Source organism: Larus michahellis, chromosome 3, assembly GCF_964199755.1.
Source record: "Larus michahellis chromosome 3, bLarMic1.1, whole genome shotgun sequence".
NCBI classification, from domain to species: Eukaryota; Metazoa; Chordata; class Aves; order Charadriiformes; family Laridae; genus Larus; species Larus michahellis.
In genome coordinates, this window is record NC_133898.1 from 91,121,164 (window position 1) to 91,146,385 (window position 25,222).

General features: G+C 42.3%; 1 protein-coding gene across 1 annotated transcript in view; it reads left to right on the forward strand.

Moving 5' to 3' along the window:
• Positions 1-9,335: 9,335 nt before the first annotated feature.
• Positions 9,336-25,222, forward strand: part of UBE2J1 (ubiquitin conjugating enzyme E2 J1) — a 31,510-nt gene continuing 15,623 nt past the window's right edge. The window contains exons 1-4 of the mRNA XM_074581161.1: positions 9,336-9,566; positions 21,391-21,464; positions 24,319-24,450; positions 25,104-25,188. Coding sequence (XP_074437262.1) covers positions 9,536-9,566; positions 21,391-21,464; positions 24,319-24,450; positions 25,104-25,188 — 322 coding nt within the window. The 5' untranslated portion in view covers positions 9,336-9,535. The remainder of the gene's footprint in view (positions 9,567-21,390; positions 21,465-24,318; positions 24,451-25,103; positions 25,189-25,222) is intronic.

A 25,222-nucleotide genomic window follows, 5' to 3' on the forward strand; every position in this document is an offset into this window, starting at 1 on the left:
TGTGGTGAAGAGCCACCTTTTGACAGCCTTCCAGTCCACAGGACTTTCATTGAAGGGCTGCCATAATTTCTGGCCACACATTTGTCTTTCATTTTGTTGAGACCCACCCTTGGGTCACAGTCTTGGTCCTTCCCCCTTCACTCCTTCAGGTATAGGTGACTATGTGGGACAAAGAGCACCTACCACACTGGACCAGACAGTGTTGGGTTTTGTTTTTAATAAAGTATCTCCTCATACTGGCTATGGTATGAATAATAACTAAAGAATGTGGTTTCCATATATTTTGCCTGAGTTCTATGTAGTCATGCATACCCTGGAATTTAGAGACTAACAACTTTTTAAAGACAATTAAGTTAGCTTTTATAGTCCACTCCAGAATTTGGCATAGATTATATTACATAATTCAGTGAAGGTGACTTTAGCTAATGTATAAAACTTCTAATTGGATATTATCAGAGTAAGCATAATTTTTATCAGATTATTTATGTTTCAAATGTGTTTAATTATGAAATTGAAAGAATGTTAAAAACGCATTAGTTTTACTATTTAACTTCAGTATTTTCAGTTTAGGTGATGACTTGCGTGTTTCAATTTTGAGTAATTTGCTAATTTGTACCTCAGGTTTTCATGTTCTAGCTGAAGTGATTGAGCACTGAGTGAGGCATGCAAGGTTGTTGGTTTTTTTTAAAGAAAATATAATTTCAAATCTCTTTTTCTTTTAAATTTTATTGAAATTCTAGTTTTTATTTTAAAATTTCTTGTTCAGATTCTAAATATTTATCGATAGCCGAAATTGAATTTACTCAATTACAGACAAACACATCAACTTCCCCCATTTCAGCTGTGTGGAAACTGAGAAATAAGTTCGGTTGGGAAATTCTTTTGGGCTCCTCTGATACGGTGGCATATGGTTGACATCCCACTTGATTTCCTACTGTATTAATATTTCCACATTAGCTCATACATATATCTTCAAACGGCTACGTTTAAAAAAGACTCTAACAGACTGTTTCTTTTCATTTGTTTTCTCCCTGATACCTCCTGTGTTACCTTTCTCATTTTGCTATCTCTGTACAGGTGTTTTGTTGTAAGCAGGTCGGGTACCGAGTCTTCTTGGTTCCTGCCAGCCTATTCTCTTTGGCTTATAAGCATTATGAGCTACAGGCAAGGTCTTGAGTAAAAAGCTACTGAATATTAAGTACAAAAATATCTAAATTGTGTAAAATCCATTACATGCTACTATAACATCCTTAAAACGATACGACGTTTATGTAATCTTGGTATGTATGCACACCATAAAATACCTATTCATATTCAAGTCACAGATTATGCTGGCAGTCAGATTTTGAACATTTCTTAATCATCTCCAGAACATATTTTAAAATAAAAGATTCATATAGATAAGTACATCCAGGGGAAGAAAAAAATGATCTAATGCAGCAGTCTGTCACAACACCTCTTGGACTAAACATATTTTTGATAAGGCAAAAGATATTCAGGAGGGTAGTCAGAGGAGATACTCTACTAGATATTTTCCTTAATAATATGAGGAGCTGCTATAAGAAGGAAGGATTATTTATTTCAGAATTGCTGAGTACCAAAAGGTAGAGAAAAAAAAACACTGATGTCCTCTTTAAAAAAAACACAACCATCCAACAACCAAACACGGCCTAAATTGAGAAGACTTGGGATTAAACACCCCATCAATGAGTGTAAATGTGAGAGAGAAAAAAAAAAAAAAAAAATACAGAGTGGCCTGGTGTGTAGGCCAGAACATTTCATAGTGTATTCCAAGCTGCCTTCTTTTACAACATGCAAGCCAAGAAAGACAATGGGCTTATCCTAACAATATGCACACGTGTATGTCGAACCATGCTGAGGTGGTCTGGGCGAGCTCAGTTGCACCATGTGGTCCTCAAGGGCCCACGCAGTGGTGCCCCAGCAGTGACTTACAGGACAGTATCACAGCCGCTTTTGCTATTATAGCAGGATTTACCTTTTATATAGGTTTTAATCCCCACTCAGTGTGAACTAAAAGCCATTCTGGACTCTGCTGAACTTAAAGGATAGTGTTGGTACAAATAGCATAAACCAGGTATAGTCCTAACGAACTTTCCCATCGGCACTGTGAGTTTCTGACCCAGATGAACTCTTGATGCATGTAGGTGTTTCTATGTCAGGTGGGTGTCTGCGCAGCCAGTACCAATCCATTCATCACTGCAGCTTTATGTTCTTGGTCCTCATAATTAAAAAACTGCCTGACGGGATGGAGTGGTGGATGTCCTAGCAATAAAGTTAAAATCTTTAACCAGCACCCCTGGGGTTTCTAGAAGCCCCACCATCCACTTGGCAGTGGTATCATTCAAGGGACCTGACACCTGTGATACAATTCCTACTTGTTCTGAGGTTAAATCAGCTGCTGTTTGAACTTTCCCCTGTTGTTCCTGCACATCCATATCAGTTCTGGAGACTACTTTGGTAACAACCAGAGCCATCTGAGCTGTGGGAAATGTAATCTGTTTCAACTCCTTTTGCAAAGCAGAAGAGAACCAGGGTGTGCAGAGCCAAATCAAAAGGTCCTGGGGGCCAACATCTTTATCTCTAAACCCTGCACTGAGAGGTGGAAGCATACTCTGCTGTTCCGCAGTGCTCTTTTCAAAGACTGAATCATCCTCTGGCGAGCCAAATGGTCTGATCCACAAATTGCTTTTCTTTCAATACTCCACAGCTGCTCGAACTTCTTTTGGCTGCCAATATGCCATTCATCACGCTGTCTGGTCTCACATCCTAAGTGCTGAAGGCAAGCTCTGCAGCAGAGGCACATGAATCGCCTCACTCCCACCACTCCTGTTCTCCTTGCTCAGCACCGTTTCCACTCATGTTCCTTCAGCAATTTCATTTCATATTTCAATTACACATTTTCTATCTATAAAGCAGCAGTTGTCATTCCAAGTTCTGCAATTCATAAAGCCTGTTATGCAGAAACTTGAGCATTGGCTTTAAATTTAGTGTTCTCTTGACAGATTATAAATGCCTTTCCTGCTTTTCTCAGTGTGCCCTCTCCCATGAACTGAGTGTATCCTTAAAAGTTCCTCATGATGGGAGAAATTCATTCCCTTCTTCTTTCCCCTCGTTACATTGCTACCATTAATAGTCCCCATGAAATCCAAGCTCTAAATCTCTAATTTGAATAGTTACGACAACACCAGACTGCACAATTGTTTTCAGCTTTTGTTATTCCTCTTTCAGAATAACAAAATTCCTCTGCAGCCCGCATCCCTTGCCAATCTGCATCCCTCGTGAGTCACTTTGCAAGACACCTTCCACCATCTGCAAAAAAACCCTGCAAGCAGATACACACAATTTAAAAGTGCAAAGTAATAATTTATTGATTTAATACAGGTGGCTGTGACTAGCAATCTACTAGACTAAGCATTAACTTGCTCACCTCCCCCTGGCAAGACACGTGATGAGTCTTCACCGGCCAGTGTCACCAGTTCCTGACTCTCCACCTTTGCCTTCCAGCATTTTATACCTTTTCATATCGGTGTTTTTCTTCTGGACCTCATCTCCACAACCCTACCTCCATCTCTGGTTCTGCCTTATCTTGTCTGGCTTTCCTGTGCAGCTCTTTCTCAGGGTGCAGCAATCCTCTGAGGGTGCTCAACCAAGGCGATGGGGCTGGGCCCTACCGGGGCTGGGCTCTGGAGCCCAAGCAGCTGAACCTGTAGAGGAAGATGTCTTGCTAGCAGTGGAGAGCGGGTTAATATGGTCAGCTGGAGCCTGGAAAGCAATGCAATTTGCCAGAGGGTACACCTGTTTGGTCAGCAGAGCCATGCTCTGAGCTCTCTTGACTGTTGTCATTAGGGGTTTAGTCCAGTTGCCCGCATGGGTCCCTCACATCATTGGAGGTGCTCTAGGCACCGGTATCCCGTATCATACCTTTCTGCTCCGTATGGCTGTCTGCCATACCTTAGGATACCTCATATGGCATCAGATGCTTACGGGTGTGCAATTGAATCAAGCCCTAGATTTCCACTAACCATCTGAGAAACTCCTGGCTGTCCCAGATATCTGCAGGGAGCTTGCAGAGATGACCGATAACTCAATATATCTTGGTTAATGACACAGTAAGCTTTAATCATCCTTATACTGATTGTAAAACACTTTTTTGAGGAGCTTTAAATTAAGAGCCTGCTCATAAATCCTTTATTGCCATTGCTGAGTCAGCAGGAGCTGTGCGCGAGCAGCTGTACATAAGCAGGTACACGCAAGTTCACATTAGAGTCCTGAGTAACATTTTTGGAATGGATGGGGTGGAAACACTGCTTGATGGCAATCTGGCAGATGTAATCCTGACTGCTCTCCCTCTGGCTGCTGTGTAATTGTGAAGACAGTGTCTCCCTTCCCAGAAGGAAGCTTATGGAAGTAAGTTAAAGTGAAGGGACATGGGGAGCAACTCGCATATGGAAAAAGTGACAAAAAGAAATTCTGGGGCCTGAAGCGGGAGGAACATGAAAAACTGGCTGCATGAGTCAAGGCTATGCCTGGCATTTTCTTGCGAAAGAGTAGCACAGGAGCAAAATAATTTTTAATCGGAGTGGTTCACAACTACTCTCCAACTATCTAGCGCTCTCTGCAATTTGGATGGTAAAGAATATGCACCAGAGAAAACTGATGCCATTACCCGTAGTTGCTATACAGTTACTAGATAAGCAAAGTCCAGAGACACAAACAGCTGTCACTCAGACAGCAGCTTCAGCTTTGACTTGTGCCTTTGCACGTTTCTTCTGAACAGGAAACCATCTGAACTATTAAAACGATGATGCCAGAGGGGTGTGAGTCAAGTGACTGGCGTGACTCTTCCCATTCTTCGGAGGGGGAAGAAAGAGGTGAAAAATATGTACCTTTATTTTGACTTCATATAGTGTGGACTACTGCAAGATGTTCCACAAACTCTGCACCAGTGGTCCACATCAGGCACTTGCTTGCTTGGGCAGTTACAGCAAACTGATAACTTCTTCCTTCACTCTCTTTCTTCCAGTTCTGAAATAATGCCAATTAAAAGTCAGCTGGCAAAGACGCCCATTTTGTGAGATGGGTTGCTTTAGAACTAAGCTTGAAGAAAAGACAGTAATCACTTTCCTGAGAAAGCACCGAGCATCTGTGCAATTGCTACAGGGCATTGGTTACACAATGCCGCGCTTGTTTTCATTGGTGAGGAGGAGGTGCACTTGTTGAATCCAGATTTACCAGGTCTGAATTCACATAAAGGATTATAAAAGCTGAGACTGTATTAGTCACCAAAGAGCACAATAATGATTTCTCTTCCAAGTGAGTCATATCTGTTCCCACTGATAATATAAGCATATTAATATTAGATTCCTTAATTCCATTAGAGTTTAATTCTGCAGCCAACTGTCTATTGAAAGGGTAGCATTATAAATGAAGCAAACCGCTCTACATTTTGTGAATTGGTGAAAGCAGGGTGTGAATGCTTTGTACAAAGAACTATTGTATTGTCGTAAGCTTTCGTGATCTCAGACCTTCTCCAGAAGAGATGTTTTGTAGCTGAGTTTATGAGACAGCCTACAAAGCATACACACCCCACTCTGAGCTGACTTTAGGTAATCACTTAACGTATAGTACACACTGTTGAAACGTACCTTACCTCACACAATTGCATGACCTGCACAGAGAAATAAATAATAGTTTAATGTCACACTTCCTAGCTTAATACCCTGAGGTCTGCAAGAATATACACTGATGCATCAGTGCAAAAACTGAACCCCTGTGTCACGCATGTGTCCTGCCTCCAAGAGAAAGGGGAGGTTTCAGGAGGAACTCCCTCTTCAGGGGCTTCTGCTGGAGGCTTCTTGGTGTCCATTCTCCCGACTCCGCATGCTGAACTCTGATTCCCATTCCTACCTGCTGAGCTCCCCTCTTAGACCTTTTAAAGTCGGTTCATCAAGAGTCTTAACTGCTAAAAATAAGAGGCTCTATCGACTGAAATGTTTGTCATTCTTTTAAACTGAGGGGAAACGCATGATACGTTTGTATCAGATACAGAGAGCTGTATGATTCTATGATTCTATATATATCAGATACAGCTATACATACATATGAAAATTCCTAACTAGGATGATCCAGAACACAGATGACAGCCTAATCACCCTTTGCAGCTAATGGAGAAATCCAGGAACTTTTAAAACATGGTTTGTTGGATCTACAGCTAACATTTATTCCAGGCAAGATGAACTCTGCTGTAAAAGCTCCTGTTTCTCTTCGTTAGCTATAAAGCGAGCCTCTGGTAATCAGCTCAGAAATGTACATCCGTAACCTGCAGTTGCCCAGGGAATTCTGCCCCTCTGATTTGGCCTTTCTTTCACTGTAGATATGACTGCAATTGAATAATTATGCTTTTCATCAAATCTTTTGATTGACATTAATTTTTTAATATGCATTTTTATCAGACCTTATGATTGTCATTAATATTGTAGTATTTTTAGCATAGAGGGGGGCCTAAATGCTCCGTTGCTCAGAAGCTAGGTGGCTGTATCAGTCTCTGTTCTCTTCCAAAAGAAAAAAAAAAATCAGTATATCACAACTGCAGAAAAGTACATAGAAACATGGGCAAAACCATCTTCTCGGAAACTAGAAATAAAAAAAAATAATTAGAAATTATTAGTGATTTTTTGGGGGGTCAAGCTGAATGTTTATTTCAATGTAAAACATTTACTAAAGCCACACAGTTTTTAATATTTTCAAAACTGATGATTCTTGATGTCCGCAACCAACTTGGTGAAGTTGTGCAAAATCTTTCTGCAAGGATTCACTGTGTTATTAAATGACGAAATCTTTGTTGCAGCAGCGTCCAGGCAAACTTTCAGTTTCTATATGCTTCAGCTGACCATGTTTATTTTTTCACCAAGTTAGATCATATGACAGGATACACAAGCTACAAGAAGTGCTGCCAGCATGTAGGATTTGACTGCAATTTTGTTGCTATATTCAGTGTTTGGTTTAAAAAACCCCACCAGTTTGAGCACAGAATGGCTTCTCCGTGCAAAAGTCTAAACCAAAGGCAGATGAAAACACAAATCCAAAGGGCATTTTTGACTGGAGGCAGGAAGAGGAGGGATGCTGCTGCTCGGGACTGGCAACACTGACTGTGCAGGAGCTCTGCAGTGCCTGCTCCTCATCTGCCCCAAGCAGCAGCTGACATGTGGGGCTGGGAATTAATCCCCAGATTTCTAGCCCTACGCTGACTACTTTCACAGGAATTGGTGGTTTCATCTGGCAGCATTGACCTCATGCAGCTCTGATTTTTAACTAATAATACGGATGAAAATGAAAGTGGTGTCGTACTTCCATCTCTGCACAATTTCATGTGGCGATGACCCCAGCACACAGCCAGGCCACAATGTAGCTTGCTTAAAGGGGGAGAATGTATACGTCCCATTGGGAAATTTCTGTTACTTAAAATTTAAGTTTATTCAGCTTATTCTCAATAGTGCTTAGCTGTCATGTAGTTACAGTGACTGTGTATTTCTTTTTTTAGCTAAAAGCCCAAGTTTCATGTTAACTGCAGGTGCTTCCTCCTTGAACTATATAAAAAGACATTGCAAGTGCATGCAGGGTCAAAGGCCAGCGCCCAGGAGGGAAAGCTGAACTCCACATTACTCTTAACAAGTTCATAATTATCATTTCTCAATTCATGCCACATTATAATACAACTTTTAAAATTATCTTCTATCAAAATAGATCCCAGAACTTTTTACATGGAAATCCAGATTTCCAAAAGCAAAATACCGCTCTTCCACTTCGGGGAAGGGCGAGATTTAGTCACAGATGGTCCCAGAGCCCTTCTCCCACTGCACAGCAAGTTGGCTCCGGCCCACGAGGAAAGATGTGACATACTTCCTAAGACCAACCAAAACAGTTTGTAAACGTGACACCCAGTGCCTGCAGCTCACCATCTTGAGATCAGCTGTTGTTAGCCAGGAATGCTGAGATGTCATCAAGAGATTTTGGCCATTAAATGTACCCTGTGGGGTGCTTTTGGTGTAAGAGGCAACCCCAGGGTCTGACGCCATCCCTTCCCTTCTGCTATATACCTTATTTATGCTTTACATTATTCGTAGTGCTTTGTCCTGTAAAAAAGAAGATCGCTTTGTCCCTTCGAAAATTCAGCTACTTGATAAGGTGGAGTAAATTGGAGTTGCTTTATTTATTTATTGCTGTTACCACAACATCACTGTGCAACAGAATGGGAAAGGGAAGAGTAACACCTGGTTTTGCAATTCTGAGGAAAAAATACACCTACTCAGATGTTTTTGTTTACAACTGCTTTCTATTGCTGTTCAATCAAAGCAGGAAAGAGGAAAAGAGAACGAAGACATCAAAACATGAAAAAAAATATTTTTTTCAAGATGAGTAGGAAGAATATAAACGCAAGGTAGATGAAATTAAGGACAATTCATGAGCTAGAGCCAAGAGTTTCAAGCTTATGCTGTGGAAGACAAGCACATAGAAGCTCAGACACGTTTCTTATTTACAGCTTGTACTGAATTAAAGGGAAACTGAGACTGCTGTGAAAATGACCATTTTAATTTGTTACGTATTTCTGTAGCTATAAAAAGTGCTATCTCCTACTGTGGCTATAACTAGGCAGCAGAGAAACCAAAGTCGGACAGGCAAACAATTCCTCTGGCACTGCGGGATGGACGAGGGGGATCTGCCCATCAAGTCAAGCTCTCGCTGACGATTCTTGCCTGAACTAATAGTCCTTGGCGTACAACACCATTTCAGCCTTTCATGATCCTGAAAAGCAACAAACAAGATGCTACTAAGGCTGCCAGCACAGTTAAGTCTTTTGGTTGGGGTGTCAGTGGGTCCGCAGGGTCCTGGACAGGCCCCTTTTCTAATCCCCCAGTTTTCAAATCAACCTCCTTGTGCTGTGAGGTCTTGAGGCACCTCACCCCGTCACCTCTTCGGTCCAAGGCAGAGGCCAGGCGGGGACGCGAGGGGATGGAGGGGGGAGGCATTTTCACTATCGCAGCTACCGGGCAGAACTACGGCCTGGTGCTTGCAGCATGGCGTCCCGGCCCGCCTGCTGCGCCCGCAGCGGCGGCTCTGCCGCGGGGCCCCAGCGTCACCCATGGCCGATGGAAACTGACTTCTTCTGCAGACAGCCGAGAAGAGTCCTGAATTTTCGCCCCTCGACGTGGCCCGCCGTCTCCCAGCCCGGCCGCCCCCGGCTTCGCGGCCTGCTCCGGGCCCCGGCCTGGGCGGGCCCCGCCGAGGGGCCAGGCCGCGGGGCGGGGAGACGGCGCGGCAGGTGCCTCCCTCCGCGGTCACGGCGGGGCCGCCGCTGCCACGTCAGGGGAGTTTCCCGAGGCGAGGCGGGCTGGGCTAGGCCGGGCCCGGCCTTCCTCCTCCGCCTTCTCCTCCTCCGCCCCCTGCCCCGGCCCCCGCTGCCGGACTTCGTCGCGGAGGGAGGGAGCGAGCGAGCCAGCCAGCGGTGCCCGCTGCCATGGAGGCCCGCTACAACCTCAAGAGCCCGGGTAGGCGGCCCGGCAGGCCCCGGGGAGGCGGCCGTCGGTCTCGCCCGCAGGCCGCGAGCGGGCGGGGGGCGGCGGGGCCGGGCGGGGGGTGCCTTGCGGGCTGCCCAGGCCGCTGCCTGAGGCGCGGTGTGCCCGCCCTGGGGCTGCCGCCGTTCGCGGGGTGTTCGGGGGCCGCTGCCGGGGCCGGCAGTCGCCTGCCGGGGCGCGGTGGGGCAGGTGCAGCGGCCACGGCCAGGCCGCGGTGGGGAGGAAGGAGGGGAGGGAGGGAAGGATGGATGGGGGCCCTGGGCCGCGGCGGTGCCCGCGGGTGCGCGTCAGCTGCGGGACGGGGAGGTGTCGGCGTTCAGGCGGAGGCCGGCTGGGTCCCTTAAGCTCTCCAACGTTGAAAACGCCCTCCGAGCTGTAATTCGGTTCAGATCAGCCTGGCTACCTGGGGAGGGGGTGTGTGCGCCCACGCGTTTTTGCTGGTTCGTGGAAGCGTTACTGACCATCTGGTGGCTGTGCCCTGTTCCCCTGGGTATTGCTTCCTTTCCAAGAAGGTGCATGTGAGGGGACAAATTGCCAATGATAGTGTAGTCTGTGTGGTATAAGTTTGTTCTACAGAAGTGTCACTGTACATGCTGTATTTACAGGCATGTGTGTGCGGTTTTCATGGGATTCTGCGTTAACACGCATGCCCGCTAGATTTTCTTTTGAACCCTTGAAGTTAGAGGGATGCCTCAAGAGATGTGTGAGATGTCTTGAGGAACGGCGCTAGAAGGGAAGGTTTTGCTCCCTAGGGAGGGAAACTGAGGTCAGGTTGGGTCTCTCCTGTCCGGCTGCGTTTGTGCTGCGGCCCCTCATCGGCCTGGAGGCTTCATCTCCTTGGAGCTGCACGCGCAGACGGAGGCCCATCAATGCTGTAGCAAAACTTCTTCCACAGCTTGTAAGGGCTACTTGGGTTTGTGTGCTGGTCACTGTCCTGCCCCTGCTTTCCCCTAAATCCATTTTTGGGTACTAGGTATTATCAGCCTCATGTTATTATGATGAATAGTGGCTTTATTCTTTAATCATACTGTCCTATAACCAGCATGGGAGCTGGGGAGAAACTTAACATTATGATGACTTGTGCCTTACAAAGGTGAATGACAGGCTTATTTACAAAACATCCCTCATGGATGATGTGTCTATTGCTAAATTATGTCCCTTGCCCTCACACCCAAATTGCATAACTGAAAGATAAGAAGGATCACAATTACTTGTTATAGTTTAAAATACCAGGAAGGAGGATTGTTTAGTTTGGGTCTTTTTTGTTGTTTTGGTTTGTTTTTTGTTTTTTTTGGTTTTTTTTTGGGGGGGGGAGACATGCTGGATATGTTGCATATGTGAATTTACAAGGCCACATGAACATGGTCACTAGTTATGGTTTGCCACGTCATTGGAAATAGTGGTGGTGTGCTGTATGATGTGCTCCTGGGATCTGGGTGGAGAGGGCAAATATTTGTGGTTTAATTTAAAAATGTTCTTCCCCTGTGTTGTTACTAGTTCCCCTTGTTTTCATGAGAAAATTATCTTTACTGGAATTGATTTTCGGTACCTGTGCTGTTCCATGGCAAAATGAACCTTCTTGGCAAAGATGAATGACTCATACAATGGGTCAATATTGCTTCCCCAAATTAAACATGCTCTATAGCATATTAATGTATTAAATTATTTCTTTCCATGTGGAGGCTGAAATTCTATAAATGATTTAAATAACTTTTTAAAATCTCTAATATTATTTAGAACGCTTATTTCAATAGTAACTTAATTGAAAATTAAAGTGAAATCTTTAATTAAAAAAGATGGGCAAAAAGGTATTGAATAAATACCAAAATTGATTTAAAATATTGTTTCTTCAGCAGTGGTTGTCCATGAAAATGAGTTAACTGCAGTTACATATAGCCATTGCTATTAGTCTGGCACTTTTCTTGCTAATCAGGTAGATAAGCATATGTAATGATTCAATATTTTTGTGTGTGTTTTACAAATTCCCATCTTGTTACGGCTACACGTGCAGTTTAATGATGGTATCTTACACTTGCCATTCAACTGAAGGCTTAAGACGGAAGTGTAGAGTGTTTTAATATTAAGGTGGGTTTAATTAATGTCAATGCACCGAAATACATAAAAGCAAATCCACCATATTTCCTGTTTTAAATAATTGTGTCGTCTGTGGACTGATGGGATTGTTTTGGTAACTGAGCTCTCTAAGGCTTTAGAACTAGTACCTGTCCTCGTGCCTGTTGCTCTCCTTGTTCTGACTTGAATAGAGGAAAAATCCATCTGCTAACCTTTAGGTCCTGGTCAGCTTTAGGGATTTGGAATGTGCTATCTTGAGACTGAGTGAAGAAAATAATAGTTTTGTACCTGCACAAGAGGCTTCTGTTGAAATTTGTTTTGGGACTTGAGCAAACTCCGGTTGCAGATGGTGACTTCTGTCTGCTCAGTAGTTTTAAAGAGAGCAAATACCACTTATAGTTTTAGTATAAGTTATTTTAATGATTATAGTAGGCTATATCAGGAATATCATAAAGGAAAACACATTTAAGGTAGGAAAATTTCATGAAAAGAAACCTGTGCTTTTATTGATCTTGCTTTTAAGCTAAAATCTGCTGTAGATCTATGACAGGAGCTGCAGTTCATCTATGGTGATACATGGCTACATGGATCCCTCTTCTATGAGTAGGTGTGCTAGACCAGATTGATCAAGGAGGATCAGCTGGGCTCTCTAGTGCCTTTCTTTTTTGTGTGCTTTCATATAGACCACATAAAGAGCAATGTTGCTACACAGCTTTGTCCTGCTGCTAATTGCTGCTAGTCAATATATTCATCGTTCTTCCTTATTCCAGTTTCTTCAGCTAATGTTAGTTCATCTCAATGTATCTAAAAGACAGTAACTCTCCAAAACATGAAGCAAATTGTTCCACTGCGCGCTGTGTCTCTGTCGATGAGAGGCACTGCAGCTGGTGCTCTGGCAGCTCTTGGTTTACCATAGGTACACGTCGAGGCCGCGACAGATAGGAGGTTGGTGAGGGTGGTGTGCTAAGTTGCTGCTGGCCCCTGTCACTTACCCTCTATAAGGGCAGGGAGGTGTCGGGGAACTCACCTGAAGCTGCCTCCTCACACCATCTATGAACACATGTTTGTTTGTTTGTTTTTTATTTCTTCCCCAAAAGACCATTAATTTTGAAGGGAAGAAATTTCACACTCCACACTCAGGCTTCTTTGTATTGCCTCAATAAGGCAAAGCCTTTTAAGCTGTTGCTTCATATTTTTATGCCTGGTTTTGGTATTTGTAAAAGGGCAAGCTATTTTCTGTTTTAGGATTTCAAAATGGATTAGTCAATGTATATCAGCCTGCTACCATATGGCTGATAAACCTCTCCCATCAATATTAAAGCTCAGCTGACTAAAGCACAGACTTCATCCTCTTGATGCTTCAGGAACATCCCTATTTTATGAAATTTGTAAGACAGCTACTTGCACTAATCTCTGCTTTTTTTCCCAAGAGCTGTGACCCACAGCCTGCTGCAAGATCAGACACCAAATCTTTTAGTCACTGTTTTTGTAGTGACAGTCTCCCTCTTTCATGTAGGATGTTGTTACCAGTCCTCTGAGCGGGTATTAGCACACTTGAAGAATTATGAAGAGCTACTTACAGTGACTCACATGGAGTCCACAAACAACAGTGCTTTTTTATTTTCTTTTGGGAGGGTTTTCTGGTTTGTTTTCAGCCGACCTCATCTGGAATTTGACTAGCGAGGGCACTGGAGGACTGGGGAGAGCACATGGAGGGAGGCGTGGAGCGTGTCCTGCATTTGCTGCCCAGGGACGGTGCTTTTGGATCTTAGACGCCCAGGGAACGTAACATGCTGGGACTGTGATCCTCTTAGCTGTCATCTTCAATATGTATACTGCTTTTCCTACAAACTGTACTCCTCTTTCCGCTGTATACTTTTTACAAGTTAACAAGTATTCCTTGCCAACAAGCATGCATCAGTTCTTTGCTAATAAAAAACAGTTAATATAAAATAGCCAGTAGGTACTGTGCTTCTTGGTACCTTCCGTGTATGAAATACAGATACAATTTTTTACAAATAAAAAGTTGAATGGATGTTAAAAATTGATTAAAGCTGAAGACATTGATCTTAGTGTTTTCAACAAGCACCTTACACTTGATAAGTTTTATCTCCTTTTGTGTTGACTGAACAGTTGTTTTGAATTGTAACTACAGAAAGAGGCCTGTACTTCCTGCTGCTCTGAGACAAATGAGGACTAAAGGTCTGTCGCTTCTAAGGGTGAGAGGAAAGAGAGAGCAGACTAATTAAGAGTATTCTCTCTTTTTTGGGGGGGGGGGGAGAGGGGTTTCAATACTTTGTATGAGTACAGAAGGCTTGTGGGTCTTGCTAAAGAATATACATGAGGCTGTGAAGACATAGAGCAGCTGTTTGGGCAGCTTGTGGTTTTTGGGAAAGGATGTATCTGAGACCCCCAAGGCTGTAAAGCAGCTGGCCTGTCTCTTGGCAAACGGTATTTCCATTTGTTATTGTAGCAGAAGTCAAAGGAACCATCAAACTGAATTTTAAAATAAAGTCACTTTGGACCCTATGACTGTAACAACTGTCTGGGGCAGTTCTGCAATTGCAGATTTCCTTTTTGTAATAAGAGTTGTTTTGTCTTGTTACATGAAATCAGCATAAAATGGGAACTTGACTAGTGGAGAATATTACAGAAGCAGTGAATGATGAGCAACTTCATTGTCTCAATTTTTTTTTATTTAGGCAGAGAAGTGTGATTTCTCAAGTATGGAGAAATAGTGTTCTGCAGATAATGATGTTTAGAATAATGTTGAAACTGGAGTACATTTGGGTAGAGTTTACTTTAAAATGGTGATGCTGTTCACCTGAGACTGAAGTTTTAACTCTTCTTCATTTTGCCCATTCCTCTAGCACTGCAGGATGTAGGTTTGATAAGGTGGTTGCCGGTGGTACGGGAAGGATCATTACCATTACGGATTGCTTCCGCTGCTGGCTTTCTAGTTCCAGAAGACTAAAAAATATGGAAATCTTTGCATGGTCTGTTGCAAGTATGCCTGTTTCTACATACTTCTGTTGCTGAGTTTTAGAACAAAGATTTGTGTAGTCCACTGTCCCATCATAGACAGAGGCAGTAGGGAAAGCTTTGTAAAAGAGCTTTAAAGAAACAGAATATATAGTATGTTCTCCTCATCGGTAGTTTAAAGATATGCCCAACTGGAAGTTTCATGTGGCTTCCAGGGATTTCAATTTGGATGGATGTGACTGGGATGTATGTTGCTTGTTTTTTTGTTTTTTTTTCCTAAATGAAGAAAGATAGGGTATCTCAGTCCTAATGAAACTGGAAATGCGGTCTTGATTTGAAATTAAGTGACTATAAACTGCTGTGCAGATTTTTATGAAAATATAGTCATGTTTTTGTGAAATGACATACAAAAATATATACAGGAACTCAAAAATGTATTTAAAGACAGGCATGAACTCAGAAGGGTTAAGAAAGGTGGGGGCAAAGTGAATAAACACAAGAAATGCAGAGGTAGAGAAGAATAGCATTAGTAATACGGAACTCACTTGAAAGTGTGGTAGTGTGGGTTTATTTCTAGAGTAGATACCATTTGACACTATTCTGCAAAAGGATAGTAATTTATTTATATATAATTTATATATATTTACATTAGAATTTATATTATATGTCCCTGCCCGTGGCAGGGGGGTTGGAACTAGATGATCTTTAAGGTCCCTTCCAATCCTAACAATTCTATGATTATATTTCAGGGTACTTTTGTCTCAAGCCCCCCTTCTATTGTTTTTTATTTGCTAATGATCACGTACCATTCACAGGTTCTAAGCTGTCAACGAAAATCACATTCACAGTGAGTATGTGGCACACAATTAGCTAGTGACACTGTGCAGGTCGCTGTGAACCTGTTAGAGTCTCTGTACGCATAGATTTAATAAACCATTCTCTAGCTATTACAACACTACTTAAAAAAATATCGTTCGGCATATCAAAGAGCTGAAGTAAAAGTATTTCATAACTTTCCAGTCTGCTGTGCCCTTTGCTTTGAATATGTTTTCTTGCATGCTTTAATGACCGCATCATTTAAAGTGATTTCTTTGACTTAAAACATCAAAGCTCATCGAGTGTTATTGTCTTATGAGAAATTCTGTGTACTTTGCACATAAATTTAATCCTGACTTTTTTTTAAATTGTGTGATCCAGTCTTTGTGCAGTTGTACTACTGGCTGTGATTCCGTGTTATTTTTCCCCTTACATGGAATTTAAAATTACCTTTAGCAGGCAGGATTTTCTTTTGAGTGCTAAGACAGGCAGTTTGGATGAATGGTTTTCCAGGTGCCTTGGACTGCTGCGGGGACTGGTGGTAGTGGTCGTTTAGCAGGTGACACTGGGCACTGGGAGCCCTGAAGTCACTTGGTGGCTACACCAGCCATGGGCCAGGCACTGTTGGCTCAGCAGTTGGGTATTGAGCAGAGGGGGAAAAACCAAAGCTAGCTGGACTTAAAAAGACTTTCCCCAAAATGTCATCCAGAACATACCCATCATCTAATTGAAGGGCCTTGATGCTTGTCTCAAATTGATTGTGTGGTTTCAATTTTTTTATTTTTCTAGTATTATTGTGTAATTTTTTTCCTAAATGTAGATAGGAGCATCATTAATAGACAAACACGTTACAAAGAATTACTTGTATTTTACTAATAGCTTAAGTGGGCTGAGTAGTTATAAAACCTTTAATCCCAGAGAAACTTTATAAGAGTTTTACTAATTCATTGGAAAACCTGCATTCGATAAGGAAATTGCATCCTTATACTGTCTTGGTCAGGAGAACCATGGGAAAAAATTACTACTTTTTCTATATTTCTCCTGAGTAGACCTCTAAATCTTATTTAAAATGAAGAAAAAAAAAAAAATAGAAGCCATTAAAAAAAAAAAAGGTAGAAAGCATTTGCTCAAGCAGTAAAAGCTGTCAGATTGTTTTATTCCTTTTTTTCCAGATCAGATAAGTCAACTTGAAAGATGAAGAGGTCTGTAGCTTTATGCCAGCTGTTTCAGGTTCCTTTATTTATTTGTTCATTATGTACTTTCTTTTTCAAACAAGAGAACCGAAAATGGGCAGAATGAAATGGTTGCTATCTATTTGAAGAAGATACTGTCACGCACAACCCGTATTACTTAAATATGTGTTTGTTTCACTGATGATCTTGCAGTCATCTTTGTGTGTACAACATGCTGTCTCTTCAGGTGATGAAGTAGTAGGGGCTGAGCCTTGCTGAACTGAGACCACCCTCCCCGTGCTTCTGAACTTGGGTTTGATTAGTGTCACCCACCTTACCTCTACCACTTCCCTCACCCGGGGCTGTTTCTCCTGTTGAGCTCTTGTACCTGAGTGCCGTTGCCTTTTGTAGACAAGTTGTGGCAGATCTTCAGGAAGCTTGTAATGGTGTCTGGGTTGTTGGTGGGAGTTGGAACTTGTATCAGGTTTTCTGAACTTCCAGTGAGCAAAAGGTATGCAACTTTGTCATGCTGAAATAAATCCTGTTGCAATATTGCGTGTTATGTTTACGTTAATTTAACCTTTGTCGGCTCATGTGATTGGCGCATGTGCTGTTCACTGATATTGTAAAAATGAACTGAAACCTTTTCTTACTAAATACAGAAGACTACTAACAAAACAAAGCTCTGTAAGGCTAAATAGAATTGCTTTATTTTTAGACTATTTTTATTTTCACAATAACAGATTTTTTAAAAATAAGGCATAATATTTTACTAAGAGAACACTACCGATATTCAAATCCCATCCTCTATTCAAGCAGTAATTTTAACATTTATGGAGACTGTTTGCTTGCGTTCCTGTGTACAGAAGGGTTTCCACGGACACAAGGCGCAGACTTGCCTAATTGGGCATGGTAGCAGGAGTACTTGAATGTGACCTCAAGATATATCCAAGAGAAGCAGTTACGTTGAACAGAAATTTCAGGAGAGATTAAAGTAAATGTTAATAAGAAGTAGGATTTGATCAGGACACAGTTTTTGACAGAAATAAATCTACAGATTATACATGCATGCGTTACACAAATTTTGCTCATTAATTGTGTTATTCCGCCACCACTCAATCCTACAGCAAGCTGGTGGCTTTAAATTTGATTCTCAGATTTTTAATGTCCACATTTTGCTTTTCAGGAAAATTTGGTTAAGTTGGGCGTAATACAGGAGGCAGATTGTCAGGCAGAGCCGCTGGCCCACAGCACCCGCTCTTTCCTTTCCTCCCCAGAGCAGTGGAGAGCTTCCACCCCTCCTGCCAGAGTGGTAACTCTCCTGTGCTCTCTAGAGTTAGCCCAGAAACTTGATTTCCTCAGTATTTAACGTCAATGAACATTATGATAAATTGTTGCCAAGTGTACCTGTGAAAGCATGGTGATTTTTCATGCTGACAGTCATGCCATGTTAAAAAATACCTTGATTATTTTTTCTCTGAAGCCTGTTTTCAGCAAGTTGAGTGTCTTGATTTGATTTTTTTTTTTTGGGCCAAATTAGTGATACGTTTTGACTTTCTTGACAGTTTGCAATTCTTTATTTTGAATGGGCACAAACGGTTCTCATTTTTCAGAATTGCCATTGCCAGACATTTACTCAGATGACTCAGTGTGATTTTTAAGTGGGTTGAAATACCATATTTTGAATCAAAATTCTTCTTAATGAAGTTTGGATAAGAATGTCCTGTACTTGTTGCAGGCAGACTTCGTGAATTACGTTTGTTTCTTCCATTGCAGTTTTCAGTAGTCAAAGGAGGGACTGTGTTCACGAATGCTGCAGCTGTGTTTAAAGAAGAAATAATTTAATGCTTTCTTCACTGGATCATACATTCTCAGAATGAACCTTTATTGTTCTAGGCTGTTCTGTGCAGCCTGTCAGTTGGCATTTTTCAGCAATGTGGAAATAGAACCACAGAATGGTTTTGGTTGGAAGGGACCTTCAAAGATGATCTAGTTCCACCCCCCCTGCCATGGGCAGGGACACCTCCCACTAGACCAGGTTGCTGAGAGCCCCATCCAGCCTGGCCTTGAACACTTCCAGGGACGGGGCATCCACAGCTTCTCTGGGCAACCTGTTCCAGTGCCTCACCACCCTCATAGTGAAAAATTTCTTTTTTATGTCTGATCTAAACCTATCCTCTTTCAGTTTAAAACCATTGCCCCATGTCCTGTCACTGGAGGCCTTGGTAAAGTCTTTCTCCATCTTTCTTATAGGCCCCCTTTAGGTACTGGAAGGCCGCTATAAGGTCTCCCCAGAGCCTTCTCTTCTCCAGGCTGAACAGCCCCAACTCTCTCAGCCTTTCTTCATATACATGTCCTTCTTTTTCTTAAGATATCCTAGGTTGCTTAATACTGCAAACTTCTTATAAACAAATTATCTCTATGATGCACAAAAGCTAAATTACATATTTTGGTGTATTTCGTGCTCCAGGAGTGCAGTAGTATTTCATGTTCTTTCAGTGTATTTTATGCTGGCTTCTTAAAATATTTGTAGTCTGACTTCTTGATAATAAAGTAATGCTATGAAAAAATACATACAGTGTCACTGTTAATTAAATACAAAAATATGTTAAAAAAACATGCTTTAAACTGCTTCCATTTTAAATTCTATGAAAGAGGAGCCCACCTGCTTGTTGTCCACACCTGGCTGCTGTTTTGATTACTTCTCAGTGCAAACCCTTGGTTTCTGTGTGTCTGCCTGCCAGCTGCTGGCACTCAGCACCCAGGGAACAGCCTTGGAGCTAAGGTGGTCAAAAAGTTGTTCCTTTTGGGACAAATCCAAAGTGCTAATCTGCACTGCCAAAAATCCTGTGCCCAGTTTTAGGCTGGTAGGCTCAGTCTCAGTAGACTTTTGTAGAACAGTCTTAAAATACTTTTATTTTGCTCTAATAGCTTTCCCTCAGTTAACGTGGGTAACTCCACTTGATGCTGATGTAAGGGCACTGTATTTCTTTTCTTTCTTGGTCCCTTATCTGGGAGATCTCAGTAACAGAGCTGTCTGCCTTGTCCACAACTATTCTGTCTTCGTTAGGCTTCGTTATGTCCATTCTCAGTTTTCTCATGGTTACCCTTTTGCTTCATGGGGAGTTCCCTTCTGAATTAGCTCATCTTGGTGCGTGCCACTCTTCTGAAGCCAAGTGTCCAGGCTTGTTGGCTGTGAAGCAGTTCTGAGTCTGAAGCGTTTTCTGGTCTAGGCTGGTTTTCTTATTATTCCTCACTAACGAACTGGTAAGCCTTAATGCAGATGAAAGAGGCAAACTGTTTTCCAGTGGAGCCTGGACGCTGCTGCCTGTGACGTGTGACCTCATGGGCTCTGCAGGGTGTTTAACTGACGCCTCCCCCTGGCAGCAGCAGAATTGGGACAACTGGCAGCAGCAAATTTCCACATAGTCAGTTTGCTTTTTGGGTTGTAAGAAGTCAAATTCTCAAACTTTGAGCTGTTGTTTATAGCTGTCAAGAAGTGTGAAGGAGGAAAAGAACTTCTCACAGTAGATTGAAATAAAAATTCCTCTGTGGGAAGGTTATGGTAGCTTCCCTCACAGCGTCATGAAAGCAAGTAAAGCCCTGGAGTCTGAGCATGTTACGCAGCCGACAGTCAGCTGGTGATGCCAGGCTTTGTAAATTGAGGAACTACAGTTCAGTTTCACCGTATCTTTATGCTTACACTGTAAGGGAATTTGGGCAGTGTTTCTTCTTTGTTGTTAGAAAACTACACGGTGGGAGGGACGTCCATGGTTCGAACTGAACATGGAGGATGGGTTAAGGGATCCTGGTCCTATGTAGTTGCTTAAAGAGGTTACTGGTATTTGCACTTTTTCCAGTGAGTAGGAGGGAGTAAGAACTTTCTACCTAACCTTATTCATGAGGCGGCATCTTTGAATTTCTTGTCTGTAGTTCTTATGTTTAGTCTGCTCTTCAGTTTGGCTCAGTTCTTTACTAGGTGTTAATGCATGATACGCATGAGGGTGTGTGGCAGGATAAGTGATGTGACAGAACTCACTAAAGGGGAAGGAAAAAGGAGACGCAGAAAATGCAGGTGATGCTGGTGGTTCTGAAGTGGAAGGTTGGAGAGGGTAACTAATTACCATCCTGAATTTAGGATAGAAAAATACCTATGTGTCCACACTTAGTAGAAGGTTCAAATTGCAAAGGCCCTGGGTAAATTTTTCTAGCTAGGCATCTGTGTTTTCAAATCTAGTATAAAATGTCATCTCCTTATACTACTGGTGGGTTGGTTTCTCTCAAATCGTATTGTGACCTCCTTTGGAATAATTAAGGGAGTAGTCATGGGAGGTGTCAGGATAAGGCTTTTCAGCAGTTGTTTAAAGATGCACATGATGTCCTTTATGATAAAATATTGAGGTTATTAGTCTTGTACACCTTGTATTTAAAGTCTGAAACTCTGTTAATGACACCTATGTTTTTCCTCGTGTCTTTGGTGCAATTAATAATGTAAAACTACATTAGTACCAGTGTTTAGTGTTGAGAAACTTAGTGACATATTTTTAATAACTTTGTATAACTCATTTAAGATTTATTCAGCATGAGGATTTTATATTTTGTCTTGGATTATTAACTCAATTGAAGCAGCTGGGACGTGCTGAAAAAGATTAGTTAGTTGAAGGGAGCTCTTCATGAAATGTTCATATATTTTTCTATGCAATGCGTATTAACTTTATTCTTTATTTCCACGTCTTATGCTTTCTCTTTTTCAGCTGTCAAACGTTTGATGAAAGAGGCCGCAGAACTGAAGGATCCTACAGATCATTATCATGCACAGCCTTTGGAGGTTTGTTTCTCTGTATGTTTGCAAGAGCTTGTAATTGGGCTGTGTTATTAAGATATATTCATACAGGGAAATTTGAATATGTATTTAAAATGTACATATTTAGATACTAGATACTTTTAGAACTGATTCCGTTCTTTTTTTCCTATGATGGGAATCAACAGCAGAATTCCACTTTAGTAGTATTGTAGTTCCGGGTTGTTAGGGAAAGTACATAATAGTGATTTTACATTGCACCTGAGTAATTTTATCACACAGGTACAATACATTTATTCCTCCTCCTCCTTCCTGAGACTACATAAATGCATTATGTTTTAAGTTAACCTTTTTACACCCAAACCTGACATTTGGCTCAGTTGCTGAGTTGCTCAACAAAACACTTAAGCCTAGGTGATCTATGAGGATTCACCATAGCTGACTATTTTGCATACAAAAAACTGTGAAAAACATAAATGGATGCAATTCCAGATGCCTTGTAAGAGAAAATGCTGAGATTCCACTTAAATAGTAGCTTCTTGAAGCCTTATAAACACCCAGTTAAGTTTTTGGGCTGAGAGGGCAGTGAAGTTCTGGTGGTTAGAAGCTTAAACAGCAACTCCATCTGATTTCATAGGAATAATAAAAAAGGCAATGTTCTGTGGTATTCAGTTAGGGGGGTTGATTTAGCTGTTCACAGAAATGCATAGCGCACTTAACATGCTTAGAGAAAATAGCATGTTCCTAGGTGCTATAAAATATACCTTATTATTGACTAGTTTTTGTCTGTACCTTATGTTTCCCCTTCTTGTGGTGAAATGTAAAGTTTAGTTTATGCTGTTACTTGTAACTTACATGAAGGTCTTATTTCTGGGTTAGAACAGTGATGCGCTGGGAAGAGAAGAGCAGCAGAAGAAAGGAAATGCTTCAAGTGTTCACAGTTACTTCCCAACCTTGAAAAAATTATAACTAGGTGGGCAGCCACAGCCCTGTGATACCAATGTTCAGCATTAGTTGAGAGATGTTGCTCACTGACAGCAAGGCTTATTTGGACTCCTGTTCTAACAGTAGGAGTTGTTTGGTTTGTAAATATCCTGGAAGTTGTGGGTGTCACGTGATCTGATACACAAAGCCAAACATGGAACCCCAAAGATATAATGCTTAAAGAGAAGTTATTTATATGTCCAATGAAAATAATATTCCAAATTTCAAATTGTACCTGTTGTGCAGTAAGGCACAGTACGTATTTCAGTATTGTGGTGGGTTGACCCTGGCTGGATGCCAGGTACAGGGGAGAGAAAATATAATGAAAGACTTGTGGGTAAAGATAAGGACAGGGAGATCATTCAACAATTACCATTATGGGCAAAACAGACTCAACTTGGGAAAATTTGTTTAATTTTATTACCAAAGTCAGAGTAGTATAATGAGAAGTAAAACCTAAATCTTAAAACACCTTCCCCCGACTCCTCTCTCCTTCCCAGGCTTAACTTTACTCTGGGATTCTCTATCTCCTCCTCGCAAGTGGTGCAGGGTGACGGGGAATGGGGGTTGTGCTCAGTTCATTACACGTTGTCTCTGCCGCTCCTTCCTCCTCAGGGGGACAACTCCTCACACTCTTCCCCTGGTCCAGCTTGGGGTCCCTGCCTCCACAAACCTCTCCAATGTGAGTCCTTTCCACAGGCGGCAGTTCTTCACCAACTGCTCCAGCATAGGTCTCTTCCATGGGGTATAGTCCTTCAGGAACAAACTGTTCCAGTGTGGGTCCCCCATGGGGTCACAAGTCCTGACAGCAAACCTGCTCCAGTGTGGGCACCCCTCTCCGTGGGGCCACCGGTCCTGCCAGGAGCTGGCTCCAGCGCAGGCTTCCCATGGGGCTACAGCCTCCTTCAGGCATCCACCTGCTTCGGTGTGGGGTCCTCCGTGGGCTGCCGGTGGATATCTGCTCCACCATGGACCTCCACGGGCTGCAGGTGGATATCTGCTCCACCATGGACTTCCATGGGCTGCAGGGGGACAGCCTGCCTCACCGTGGTCTTCACCACAGGCTGCAGGGGAATCTCTGCTCCAGTGCCTGGAGCACCTCCTCCCCCTCCTTCTTCACTGACCGTGGTGTCTGCAGAGTTGTTTCTCTCACATATTCTCACTCCTCTCTTCTGGCTGTTGTGCACAGGTTTTATTTCCCTCTTATTAAATGTGTTAACCCAGAGGCGCTACCACCATTGCTGATGGACTCAGCCTTGACTAGCGGGTGGGTCCGTCTTGTAGCCAGTTGGCTGTGTTGGACGTGGAGGAGCTTCTAGCAGCTTCTCACAGAAGACACCCCTGTAGCCCCCCTGCTACCAAAACCTTGCAATGCAAACCCAGTACATCTATGGAGAAGCAAAAGAGGATGAGAATTCTCTGGGGTGTGAGTCAAGTCACTGTGTTGGCTTGGTCATGGAAGGGGCTTTGGGGAGGCTGTCATTAATGTTCTTTCTTGGGGTAGGTCTCCCCTCTGTTCTCAAGAAATTATTAATCACTGGGGCAAAGACCCAGTATTCCCTTACTTGACTCAGTTTTCCATCTGTCAGGTAATAAAACTCTTGTCATGATTGTTACAACTAGAATGGAGAGCCTGAATAATAAATTTGAGGGTTGCAACAAAACCATAGTGTAAGAAAATTACCAGACAGCTAGAATACTTTATCGTTTTAACCAGAATCTTAGTACTGTGTTGGTTGTCTTACTCTCCATGTGATTTTGACTTCTTAAAAATTCTGCTGTGCACTGTTTGTTTAGCCTGTCCTTGGTCAAGAAAATGGTGTTTAATTGTCTACTTCTTTGACGCATTCTTCTTTCTTTTTTTTTTTTTCTTCTCTGTTTGGTGGGGACATTTTAGGATAATCTTTTTGAATGGCACTTTACTGTTAGAGGCCCTCCAGATTCAGATTTTGATGGAGGGATTTATCACGGGCGAATAGTACTACCACCGGAATATCCCATGAAACCACCCAGCATTATTTTGCTGACGGTAAGCATGTTTACTAGTTTTTCCTTTTTACGTAATCAATTTAACTGCAGGTGTCAGAGGGACATTCTTGACATCTAGGGTAATGTCGTTTTTGTAAGAAAGGTGGCATAGTACAGTTAATGCTGCCAACTGAAGGCCAGAAGTCTCCCAAGGTGACTTTGGTGTTCTGTAATTACATGAAGCTTTGCCACCTAACAGATGGAAGTTTTCTCCAGGAGACAGTCGCGTTTCTGATGTGATTGTCTCATCTTCCTTTCTCTCCATGGGGCCATCTTGGTCTCTGTTGGAGACATTGGTCACATATAGGAAGGCAGACCTATTGTTTGGGGCAAAGGCCCACATTTTTGCATAGTTTAATAGAGCTATAGCTTTTCAATCTTGCAAGTGGTGTGTGGGTTACAGGAGCAACAGGCAAGCCACCATATCACATTGGGACATCTGAGGTATCAGTTAAGAGTTTCTTCATGAATGAATAGAAGCAGCAGGCAGACTTCTTTGTTCAGAAAGCTGAATGCCAATTTTGTGAGGTTGGCAGTAATATAATTATCAAGTATTGTTTGCATATAGATTTGTTTGGGTTTTTTTACAACTTGTACCAAACCCCAAGAGTTTACTTCAGCATGTTTTATTATATCCTCCTTCTTTTTTTGAAGGCCAATGGCAGGTTTGAAGTGGGGAAGAAAATTTGTTTAAGCATCTCAGGGCATCATCCTGAAACATGGCAGCCTTCATGGAGTAGTAAGTAGCAATTATTTGGAAAATGTTACCCCCC